Genomic DNA, 13098 nt, shown 5'->3' with positions numbered 1-13098 from the left:
TTACTTGTTGTCGGCATTTTGCTTGCAAGCAAGCGAGCAGTTTTGGAATAGGGTGTTGCCACAATTAATTTTGACCACAAAATTGCTTAAATTTAACAGCAAAATGCTTAAATGGACCCAGAATTAGTTACATGCATTACATATAATTTGCTTTATCATAAATCAGATCTAATGGCGCTGGAATATTTTAATATTAATGTATATTGAGCTAAAAACCGCTACGGCCACTAAGCAAAACAAAGGTTCGTTGTCTGTGTGGCAGGTCACATGGGAACAAGTGAACACGGAACAAGGGTACACGCCACAAGGGAACAGCCTATGGATACAGGGCCTATGTACTTAAAGTGTGTGTAGCTAGGATGTAAATCGACGATCAATTAAAAATTGTGACCTTGCAATTCGATATGTCTAATGTGCTCTTATTTCCCACAAAAAATACTGTCCAAACGTTGCTACCAGAGCCCTTAAGCTGTTTCTGGTATTATTGCGAACATTAGGACGACATGTGACAAAAACATAAAACACGATTTATTTTTAATTTGGTAAATATAAAAACTCTCTCCTTTAGTGTACAATCAGCGCTCGGCTGCTATTCAAAACTAACGTTTGTTAATTTTGTTTGTTGGAAACGATGAAATTGCAGCTTCAAGGCAGATAAATAAAAAGATGCACGCAAAGTGGTTTTAATAGTGAGCTTTAGTGAGACCTAATAATAAAAATAAATAAATAAATAAAACCAGAAAATAGATACGTTTCAAAAAGTGACAAAATCATTTAAACGTGATTGTTTCAGTTTTATTAAGTCCAGTTCTTTGCTCTAATTAGTCTGTGGCAAGCTGATAAGCCTTCCTATATTAATGCGTAGTTTTGAGTCATTTCATCTAATTTTAAACATGTTACACAATACACGGATGGTCATTGAATCTCTTTATACTTGTTGTCGGCATTTTGTTTGCAAGCAAGCAAGCAGTTTTGGAATAGGGTGTTGCCACAATTAATTTTGACCACAAAATTGCCTAAATTTAACAGCAAAATGCTTAAATGGACCCAGAAATAGTTACATGCATTACATATAATTTGCTTTATCATAAATCAGATCTAATGGCGCTGGAATATTTTAATATTAATGTATATTGAGCTAAAAACCGCTACGGCCACTAAGCAAAACAAAGGTTCGTTGTCCGTGTGGCAAGTCACATGGGAACGAGTGAACGCGGAACAAGGGTACACGCCACAAGGGAACAGCCTATGGATCCATAGACTGTTCCCTTGTGGTGTGTGCCCTTGTGGCGTTGTGGCCTTGTGACCTGGCCTTGTACCACCATGTAGCCATTCCATGTTCACTGTGGCGTGTGCACGCATGTGTGCACCGAGGATTTTAGTCATCCTTCACCCTCATGGGAGACATAACGCAAAAAAAAAAAAAATTTGCATTGTATTTGGTATGGTGGAATAAACGGAAACAAAAGGTAGGGATTAATTCTGCAATACCTAATACTATTATATGAGAAAAGAAACGTTGATGAGAATGCTAATAAAACAAACATCGAAAATGTGTAAGTGAACCTTTTTTATTCAAAGATAAATGATGAACCCAACTACTGAAGATGAGCAGGATGCCGCCATGGCATTTCTTTTGCTCGCTGGTGCTCATATCATGGTAATCTTTTTTTGGGGGTCCCACAGCAGCGGATAACCCCTCACCTCCTCAATCAAATCAGATTCAGTCATATCTATGAGTATTAAAATGCCATGTGTTCTCTTGTGGCGTCGGCAAAAGAATGAACATGTTCATTCTCTGTGCTGCAGGTCACACGGAACATGTGCCGTACACAAGGACACATGTATAGTGGGTACAGCCTATGGATACGGCCACTAAGCAAAACAAAGGTTCATTGTCTGTGTGGCGCGTCACAAGGGAACAAGGAACACGGAACAAGGGCACACGCCACAAGGGAACAGCCTATGGATACAGGGCCTTAGGTATCCAATATTGATCAATCAAATTGATCGTGTATAGGCCGCATTAGTTGGTATATAATCTGTGCGGTAATTGTGTCTCACTATAAACAGCAAGTGTATCGGTACATATACAAGGTATATCGTATACGGTATACTCAAAATGCGTTGTTTCCTGAAGGCGGCCACAACGGAGTTTAGAAGTACCTTGGCCACTTTCGGGTGTTAAAACTTGCAACAATTTGTGAAATACAAAACTGTTTATGGATGCCAATGCAGCAGTGGCACTGACGAACAAACTTACTTTTGTTTTTGTTTACAGCTGTGTTAGCTCTTATGTTTGTTAACCGCAAAAAGAATTCAAAAGTTTTGTCACAAAATTCATACGGTGTATTTACCTCTTTTGAGTCATGTACATAGTCAATACATTATGACAATTTCTTGTCTGCTGCATATAAACAAGATAGTCAATATATATTATGGTCATTCGTTATTTATAATCGCAATTATTTACATACACCAACAGTATTTACCTTTTCTTTATTTGAAATTTTAATCATTGATTATCTACAATATAAATAACCAACAGAGAGTCAAAGTAAACAAAATCTGAATAACGATAAAATCAAGTACTTGTAAACTATTTTAAACCTTTATTTTTTTTGGTTATTTTTTAGCGAAGTTGGTAAAATTACCAAAAAAAATCAAAATGGGTTCTTAAATATCTATACAGTTTTTTAAGAGTAATAGAAAAAATACTGAAGAACTTTTGTTCTTTATGTCGCCAAAACATTTAGGTAAAAACCTTCATTTGGTAAAAAATATTTTCTCCAAAACAGAGAATTTTTATACACATTTACACAGTCTATAATGTCTACCATTTTAAATCGTATTCTTTGAAGTTCTTTAGAATCAAAATAGCAGTTATGAATCCCAAATGTTTCCATAACTCCAGGGTAAATTCCAACCTTTCTACGCTTACGGCGAGTGCAGTGGAAGGTGTCATACTTTTTTCTTTTTAGTTTTAGCATTTAAATAAAACACTTTGTGCAAATCCAATGTGTCTACAAACTACAGTCTACAATTTACACAGTCGATGAGCATTTATTTGCTGTACAATTTAAGGGATCGGGTATAAACAGTATTTTTGTAGGAGCTATCGAATTGCATTCTGAATACGAGGAATGTCCTCCTGATATCACATATTTTGGATTTTTTTTTAAATTCGCTATATAATACAAATTTTATGACAAATTTGATATTTTTAAATATCTAGCTGACAACCGACATCATCCATACGCCATTTGACCTGCGTCAGCATCAATACAGTTAGTTCAATCATATAATTTATTACAAAATACTAACTAAAAAGAGTAGAATACCGCGGAGTAACATGTGTTGATTAACTGAATGAGAACATTTTACCACAACTCATCACCGGAGTAAATTTGACCAAATCATACAGATTAAATAGAATGGCGTTCCGATTAGAAAGACTTAACCACAGAGATTGGAATAGCCGAAAGTAATGTAATTCATCTCCAAGTAATTATTATTTGTAAATTCATCTCCAAGTCATGTCTTTATTGAATTGAGCTTTTTTGATATCTATACGAGTATACTTTGTAATCTTCATGTAAATACACGCAACGAAAATCAGGATTTAAAACCCCAAGGGACAGCTTCCCCTGTGTCCTCTCCCTCCCCCCCCCTCTTTCCCCGTGGGATGCTGACCGTCCTGATATTTAAGATTTTAGACCTTTTTTAGTACTTTTTAGGCAAGTAAAATTTTCTCCCTTAAAAATTGGCTTGCCCACTTGCCCCCTAGCCCCATCCCTCTAATATCAAAATATTATGGGCAACATTCCTAGTGGTCATTGTGTGACCATTATGGGCCTTAATTAACTTATCCTATTTACCTCATTATTTTCTATCCTGGCCGTTATTTACTAATGTTAATCCATCGATATTTTAAACGCACCAATTTGTATGTAAAAATCCATTAATTGAAAACAGTATTAAATCAATTTTATTTAACATGTTTCGTTTGTTTCTTGTTGCAGGCCTATGTCTTACCCGTTTCTGCAGTAGCAACGGAACCTTCTCGAATGCAAAACAAAAGAAAATAAATAAAATAAAAATGAAACTTTAATATTTGTGCGGAAACAAAGGTTTCTGATGGGTGTTATCTTAAAATCAGGTGTAAATCCTACATTTCCAATTTCGATGAATATTCTAATTTCAAAAAGAATCCTCAACTTATTCGACGAATCGGAATTTATTTATAAATGCGCTTTTATTAAGACCAGCAAGCGTGACCAAATCCTCATGCATTGACCACTATACAGAAAAGGATATGAATTATGTAGATAAATATCATCAAATTTAAGTATTAATTGAATAGCAAAATTATTACACTTGGGGGGATTCTGAATTTGTAATATGTTTAAAAAAACATTTTGAAAGTATTTGACGACGGAATTATTTTCAACGACGGAAACATTTACAATATAATCACAAAGTTGAACAAACTAGACAACTTTGCTGCACTCATGTTGTTCCGCCTTTGCATTTATTCCTTAAATTTGTACAAACTATATTAATTAAGGCAAAACCAACGAGAAGATAAAAAAAAAAATACCAACGTCAATAATGACAACAATTTGCCAACAGCATGTCCAAATAGACAACGAATGCAACTTACCTCCACATGGCTCCTGGCATGGCCCTTTAGAGTCCAAAGGTTCAAGCAATAAATTAATGACAAGAAAAGAAATATGATTAATTATTTTCAATTATAAATGTTTAAATCAATAATATAGTTAGGTGAAAAAGTTCACTTTGGTGACCACTCTCTGGCTAGTAAGGTTTGACGATTGATTCTATGGACCATTTAGAAAAAAATAGCCACCATGTCCCTCGCGAAAATCCCGGCATTTTAAAATTATTTTGTAACGTCAAATTAATGTCAGATTCGGATTTCTTGGGGTCGACTTACCGGAAAAAGTGTCTTTGTACACGATTTTAGGTAATCTGGTTCAAAACTTATTTTTTTCAAGATGGCGCCGGCGGCCACCATCTTGGATTTCTGGGTAAATATGAGTTCGTAATGTCAAAGTAATGTCAAATTTGAAATCCTTGTGGTCGACTTATCCAAAACTAAATTTTTCAAGATGGTGCCGGCCACCATCTTGGATTTCTGGGTGAAAATGATGCCATAATGTCAAACTAATGTCAGAATCGGAATCCTTGCACTCGACATATCCGAAAAAGTGTCTTTGTGCATGATTATAGGTGCTCTGGTTCAAAACTTAAATTTTCAAAATGGTGGTGGCGGCCATTTTGGATTTTGGCCTCTAGCGAAAAATGCCGGGATTTTCACGAGGGACATGGTGGCTATTCTAAATGGTCCATAGAAGTCGAATCAATCGTCAAACCTTACTAGCCAGAGAGTGGTCACCAAAGTGAACTTTTTCACCTAACTAATAAATTAATAACTGTAGACATTTGTAATAGCGTAATATGTCTGTAATTAAACTGATATCAAAGCACTTGACATTTATTCCACTGTCACTAGGATAAATCACATCATTTAGCAGCCAAAAAATAACGCGCTGGTATGACTATCCCGCCTCAACAGCTCCCCATTTTGCACCTGCGTGAATTTGACAAACGACATCAAATGTATTGTACAAGGACACCAACACACTACTGATTGAATTTCTGATATGCTCCATATACAAACCGGTCGCAGATATTTTCGCTCCACAACATCATCAACACCAATACAAAACTCCACATTCAACATTCACAGGTCTTTCTCCTGCTATGAACCCCGTATAAGGAACAAACTGTCAGACATACAAAATCCATTGACATTTTGAAGAAACGTGTAAAACATCATGTGTTTGAAATTTATATCATGTATGTTATGTATTTCTTTTCCATTTGTTTGCATATGTGTGCTCTTTGTATATTTCCCCAGCGCCTTAGTGCAAATTTCTTGGATTTAGACGCTATATAAGTTGATATTATGCAAACTATTCTTTTTTAATCGTTGAAGATAGAGGAACAATTTGATGCAAATTTTAAGAAAATCGTAGTAACTTGAAATTTGTACCCCTTTAAAATGAGCAAAATCGCAGCATGTTGGTTTTTGTTACTATCAATCAATCAATCAATCAATCTTTATTTCATTCAAAATACAACAATACAATAACAGCAAAACAACACATTTGAATGAGGAGATGCTCAGAAGGCCAAAAAGGCCTGAACAAGCACCCCCTTAACCTTAGCCTAAGTTTCTTAATTTGTCTAATAAAATACAATTACATACATACAAACACCCCCACCCTCTTTCATACATTCATGTAGAACAAACTAAGCAGGAAAAAATGATGCATAAAGAACATGCAGAATATAAATTAGGATTTCATAACATTTGCTCACGTACGTATATCGCACAAGAAAGCTGACATTTTGTGAATATAATATAAATGCTATAAGAGATCAGTTAATTTTAATCGATTTTTTTTGTTTTAAAAGGAGAAAAATAAAATAAGTAAATCCAAACTAAGAGGTATTAAGTGTACATTTCTATAAGGTTTGTTTTAATTAGGGATCTAAAGAGTTTTACTGATGTAGCCGTTTTGGCGCATCTGTCAATCGAATGCCATTTTCTTGGCCCGGTGGTTCTTATTGTTTTGTTAGCAAACTCTGTTTTTGTAAGACAGATCTTGTAATCTTCAGCGTTTCTTGTGTGATACCTGAGGTGATTCCTCTGCTCAACAAAATAACTATTGAAGGCCTTTGGTAACTGATTGGTATTATACTTGTACATAAAAGTGCTTAGTTCGAGATCATAACTATCATAAACATTAAGCAAATTGTAATTCTTGAAAATAGGGGCTGAGTGACTTAAAAAGTGACTATTCGATATCATTCTAAGGGCTTTTTTTTGTTTTTTTTAAATCTTTTCCAAATATTTTTGACAAGTATTTCCCCATGCTAAGATACCATAGTTTATGTAAGGAAGTATTAAAGTACAATATAGTGAATACATTATTCGCTCGGGGACAAAATGTTTCAGTTGGTTTATTACACCAACACCTCTAGATATATTCTTTGAGATGTTGGTAATATGAAATTTCCAAGTTAAATTCTCATCAATTGTCACTCCAAGAAATTTGGTCTTATTCAACCTTTCCAGGATTGCATTATCTAATATAATATTTTTAGTAACATTGTACAATACGTGTGATGTTTTGTGATTTGTACCAAGCACCATATAATTAGTCTTGCTTGCATTCACTGATAGCTTATTAGCCTTAAACCAATTATTTACTTCTTTTAATTCATTGTTGATAAGATCGTATTTGGACACAATGTCCTTATGTGAATAAGTTATAGTAGTATCATTGCATTACACTTTGAATTTTATTTTTAGGGTCAAGACCCCACAATTGACCTTTTTGGTAAATCCCATGATTCCCTGCGGTAAGACCCACGTGTCGTCGTTTGACGTCAAGCTGATGCGCACATTGCGCATTTCAAGTCGGAGTGACGTCAAATGACGACATCTGTGGTCTACCACAAGAAATTATGGGATTCGCCGAAAAGGTCAATTGAGCGTGATAAACAACGTTCTTTAATTCAGTACCCTCAAATCACCCAAAATATGTTGTTTATTCACTTTTAACATGAAATACCTAAACTAATCAATAAATCCAGTTACTACCCTGGAATTTCAGTGACTCAAGAAAAGCGGTAAGTTATTTATGATAAGAAAAGAGGTATCGCTAGAATGTACTTCACTTCTTAACATATATAATGAACCACTTGTCTTGAATCACTGAAATGTTAGTGAAGTAATCGGATTCATTTTCCCTATAATATATAATAACTTTTATTACCAGTGTGTAGTTTTTTGGGTTTTTTTGACAAAAATGCAAACTGGGTCCCCGTAACACTAAACTGGTGTTGTGACTGCCCAATCGGGTGGATTAAAGCCGCTTAAAATTCGATGTTAGATTATTTTGTGTTGTAAACTGTCAGCATTATTTTGTCTACCGGTAAGACGGGTGATAGAATGCAGTTTACAATACCCTCCAAGGCCGCATCATTTCACATTTTAGGTGAAATGGAGCCGACGGGGACGAGGAATGCGAGAAATTAGATTCTATACAGAAAGGCTCTGTAATAAAGTTGGCCATCAACGGAGGTCTGCTACTCGGTGTACTCAAGGATGTGGTGTACTAACACATGCTTATGCTATAGGACAATTACAGGAAATACTCACCGTGAAATTAAGCCACGGATCTCTGTAAATATTGAGGATTAATTCAAAATCGTATATTGTATTACCTTAATTGCACAAAACCCCCCATCAAAATTCGATGATTAAGGTGTTAACCATGTTATTTTTTAAACCAACTGCATTTTTATTAACCCTAATGCGGACCATGCTTGATAATTCGGTACTTTCAATTTACAATATTTGCTTATGTGTAATGATGATTTTTAAATACATGTATGAGTATTAACAATCCTGGTGAATAATCTGTACAAATTGAAACAATTACGCATTCTGTCAGACTTGAAACAGGAAAATAAGATGCTTTAATAATAATTGTGATAGCCGTCATCTATACCACTTGAACACAACTATAGCTATACATTTCAATTCACTACACCTCATATATGTGACAAATAGGTTGTGCAAAATGGCATGATGGGAAACCGTTTATTTAGACACATATCCTGATTTAAGTGAAACAACAACAGTTATCTAGGTAACGAAAACAATTTGTAAGTACGAAAACTATAAATATGTTCAACACATTATCCAAAGGAGACGCATAGCAAATTTTGTAAACACATTTTGCTCCTCGAATAATACCACATTAAAGGATTGTCACATTTAGTAAAATGGTTAAAAAACTATTATTTATACAATTACAAAATACTAATTTCGTGCAGAGTTATCACACATTTAAAAGTCTCAAAGTTTTTTCCCTCTTTCCCTCACTCCGATTTAGTGATCTCTGTCAATATGTTACAGTGAAATGCCGTCCTTTCCACGCCTTAATAGAGAGTAGACGATTTAAATCCCTAATGTACAAGAGCTGAATTGACCTTTTTTTCAAAGCACTAAACCGTAAAAACATTAAAATTGTAGTGCGCCTTCAAGAATTAAATTTAAGCCCATACACTGGGCGGATTAATTTTTGAAAAAAATAAAAATTAAAAACATAGTTATAGTAAGAACAAAAACTTTTCTCGTCAAACAGCAAAATGATACGATAATCGTGCGTTAAAAACTATACTAAGCACAGGTATCGTTACAGTTAAAACAAACGCAATATCTCGCAGTAATTAGCATACTCAAATTACCAAATAAAGTCGGTAGATGGAGAATATTTAACCTGCGCATTTGATATCTCATTTGGTACGATTCGACTTTTATTTCCCCCAAACTTCCTCAGCATTTCAAAACTGTAATACGTCCGTTACAAAAGGCGGCGGGCATGTCCTGAAGGAGAAGATATCAAAACTTTTCATGTTCGAAACTCTACTTTTTTCATTCAATATTTGGAAATAAAGTCGCAACGTGTCGAATGAGTTTTCACAATAAGCGGAACAAAATTCTCAATCAATTAATTACTTTATGTTGTAATTTAGGTCAAGTGTCTATAAGAAATCACATTTTAGTGTAAAGATACTTTTGTGCGCATTGTTAAGGTTAGCAACTAAACTCTTCAAAAAAAGTTTGGAAACTTTCCAGAACGGCTATATATCAGAAATATTTAAAATTTATTTCCGTATTGTTTCATATCAATATAAACATTGTTCTTTCATGTCAAAAATTACATCAAATTTGTGACCATAACGTATTCCACGGTTGAGCAACTGTCTTTGAAAGACAGAGAGGTCTCAAACAAAATGTGCCAAATCTGCCACTGTCTGCGCCATTTGCATCAGTAAACATGAGTAAGGTTTCGAAGTGCTGGCAGCCTGGTCATGCTGATGTACCGGTCTTCTGCAGCCGTTGTTTTTCTTGGGCGGCCACTTCTGGGTCTGTCTTTGACATCTCCGGTCTAAGGAAACTTGGCTTTTAGCTTGGAGATCATACTGCGGGAAACTCCAAAAGTTGCCGCAAATTGATTTTGAAGTATGCCAGCCTCAAGCTGACCAATAGCTTTATCCAGATCAGATAATCGAAACATGGCTGATTAGAACTTTCTTGCAAATGACCACTATAGTATAAAGAAGTGACCAGCAAGAAAGATTGACATTTCGATCCACCTTTAGAACTGTTAATCCTAGCACTTTTCATTCAAAACGATATACTGCAAACAACTTTTTATTCATTCATTTTATTCATACTCGTACATTAACCCACTCATTCATTCATTCATTCATTCATTCATTCATTCATTCATTCATTCATTCATTCAAAGCAATGAGATGAGCGCAGGCAATGGTCAGTTTGGCACATTTTCTTTCAAAAAAAGTTACTCAACCGTGGAATAAGTTATCGTCAGAAATGAGGTGTCATTGTTTACAAGAAAGAACAATGTTTTCACTGATATGAAACAATATGGCGATAGATTTCAAATATTTCTGATATAGAGCCGTTTTTGAAAGTTTTCAAAAATATTTAGGAGTTTATTTTAAAGTGTTGCGATTTGGTAGTTCACAGCATCTTGCGAATTCAAATATCAAAGATATAAGCGCATATATAAGTACATAACTCGTTAACAACAATAAATCAAGTAAGTTTTCAAAGTATATGATTTGTAGAATGAACTTTTTCAATAATATATTGATTAAGATAATGAAAATCGATATTTTGGCTGCTTCTACCAACAATACCGCGTCTACCCTTAATATACCACCCTAATGCAAGATTCGGTCTAGGAACTTCCTATTGACTGATCTAATACACGTAACAAGTACCGTGGAGGAACTTGTAGTTTTATTCTACAAACTGTACCAAAAGCAGATAGCCATGTCTATTTAAATGTTTAATGAAACTCTACCACTTCAAAACGCACGAATAACTCTAATGCTCGTCACAATAAAGAGAAGTATTTCAATTTCAGGTGTTTTTTTTTTCAATTAACGTTGTAGATTATTTCTAAAACTGATTTTGTTTTTAAAAAAAAAGTGAAGTGATTTATAGTGCGCTACGCACAGGCATAACGCCTAGACGTTGATCCACAAGCATCAGCACACTTTACAGGTTGTCGCTGACCACTACGGCCCACATCATTCCATAAACCATTTTAACAACAAATCAGGGACTCTGCTGCTACAAGAGCGCACACCCTAGACATTCCACAAATAACCATCGCAACCAGGATCAGCTCTCCGAATTTCGTAAGGGTTACAACGAGACAATTAGCAGTGAGTTCCTGGTCCAGGGGAATTTCAAGCTAGCTCAATTTTTCCACAAGAGCATACTAGGCACCGCTAGGGTTCGAACTCGCAACCTCTCGCACCATAGTCGAACGCCTTAACGATTGAGCTAACTTGACTGATATTAGAACTTGTGCAAGCATCATTATTTGAGATTCATTCCGATTACTGCTTACCTCTACGTCTTGCAGCGATCACGAATGAGTTGCCAGCTAACAACATAAATACCATCAACGCTTTTATCCAGAAAAAAAGTTGTCCTTTCAAGTCCATTTTTAGTCAAATGTCGGTGCAATTTACATTGCATCTTGCACATACCACTTATATACTCAATACTAGATCATTCATTATTTAATCATTTTCTGGAAGGCTAAGTTGATTGGTGAATGTCATGACTGATAGTCCCCATGTTGATAACAAAACAATGATAGATAAATTAATACTGAAAAGCGAAAAATGAAATATTATCACTCGCAAGCTGTATCCAAGTAATTTGTTAAGTGCATAGGACATCTTAATTTATATCTAAGCCTTTTTTATTTTGTTTCCTGATGGAACACGCCTTTGATCCGAACAGGCAACGATATATTACGATACAAATTTGAGTTTGGTTTCATCCTTGGAAAGCGCTGGTGACATAATGAAATAAAATTAAGTTTTATACGTACACAAACCGCTACAAATACAAACATTTGAGCTGCATTTTCTTTAAATCCTTTATTTACCTCTTTGTGTAGTGTTAGTTTTAGTCCTTTGTTATCCTCCCAAACTCATAATTAACCCATAATTAGGGGAACCAATTTGCCATTTATGTTGTTTTACGCGCCCAGTATTTTGGTCCGTCAGTGATGAAAACTACATCATACTTAAACTATAAAAGGAATACTTACCTCTTTTTCTTCCAAATGTGAGATTTACTAATAATACTAATAAAATCCAAGAAGTCGTCCAAGATATAAGTCTGTATTTCATGGCCATTTTTTGCCTAAATGGTATCAACACCCAGCAAAAGTATCTTTTATAACGACATGGTCTAACAAGTATTGTCCTATTTGGTTTGGGTTTCTCAAATGTCATTTGTGATAGATCACAAAGTCATAAGAAAACAAAACGTGCGGTCTGAACTTCGGAAGGTGAGAACAAAAAATATACCAACACCCGTGTGTCAAACTCCCACTTTTTAACACAATGAATAAGATATATTATATATACAACACACTCACCTGATAATATAGCTGGCTTGTAGCCTTCTGAAATTGATATAATTGAATTTCCTATCAATAGAAGAAATAAATTCCATAGATGTAAGTTTTTATTCTTTGCAGGAATGAGCATTTTGGTAAGACTTAGGCCGTGTTAATCTCCTTAATGACTGTAAATTTCTTCATCAGTAATAACATTTTAATTTTCTATTTTTTGCGCCTATTTTACTAACCAAATACTACATAAATGGTCTCTAAGGATCAAGCCCAGCCTTATTTATATTTATTATTTACGAGTTTTATATGCGGAGTTATACTTCAGGCTTTTTTTTCCACTTTATGCATGCGTGGCAAATTTGACAACCCGAAATGCAAGATAACCTTATTTGTTCTTCATTAAGATTTAAGGGATAAAACAAGTGTTCAAACAAGCATTGGCGTTAACTGAATGTCCCAAGAGACTCTACTTTACATATTTGTTCTTGTACAATTTACAATTGATTGATAAACGCAAACA

The 13098-nt window shown here is 34.8% G+C and overlaps 1 protein-coding gene across 3 annotated transcripts in view; it reads right to left on the bottom strand.

Moving 5' to 3' along the window:
* Positions 1-12352, bottom strand: part of LOC140141944 (uncharacterized) — a 32669-nt gene extending 20317 nt beyond the window's left edge. The window contains exons 1-3 of one of the 3 annotated variants that reach the window (XM_072163829.1): positions 11556-11669; positions 4664-4687; positions 4036-4059 (exon numbers count right to left, since the gene is read on the bottom strand). In XM_072163829.1, coding sequence (XP_072019930.1) covers positions 4036-4059; positions 4664-4687; positions 11556-11652 — 145 coding nt within the window. In that variant the 5' untranslated portion in view covers positions 11653-11669. Of the gene's footprint in view, positions 1-4035; positions 4060-4663; positions 4688-11555; positions 11670-12269 lie in introns of those variants that run through there. The other 2 variants (XM_072163831.1, XM_072163830.1) reach the window with 2 other exon arrangements.
* Positions 12353-13098: the final 746 nt, after the last annotated feature.

Source organism: Amphiura filiformis, chromosome 20 (genome assembly GCF_039555335.1).
Source record: "Amphiura filiformis chromosome 20, Afil_fr2py, whole genome shotgun sequence".
In the NCBI taxonomy this organism is placed as follows: domain Eukaryota; kingdom Metazoa; phylum Echinodermata; class Ophiuroidea; order Amphilepidida; family Amphiuridae; genus Amphiura; species Amphiura filiformis.
Note: the sequence above shows the minus strand (reverse complement) of the source record. Positions and strands in the feature narration are given on the sequence as shown.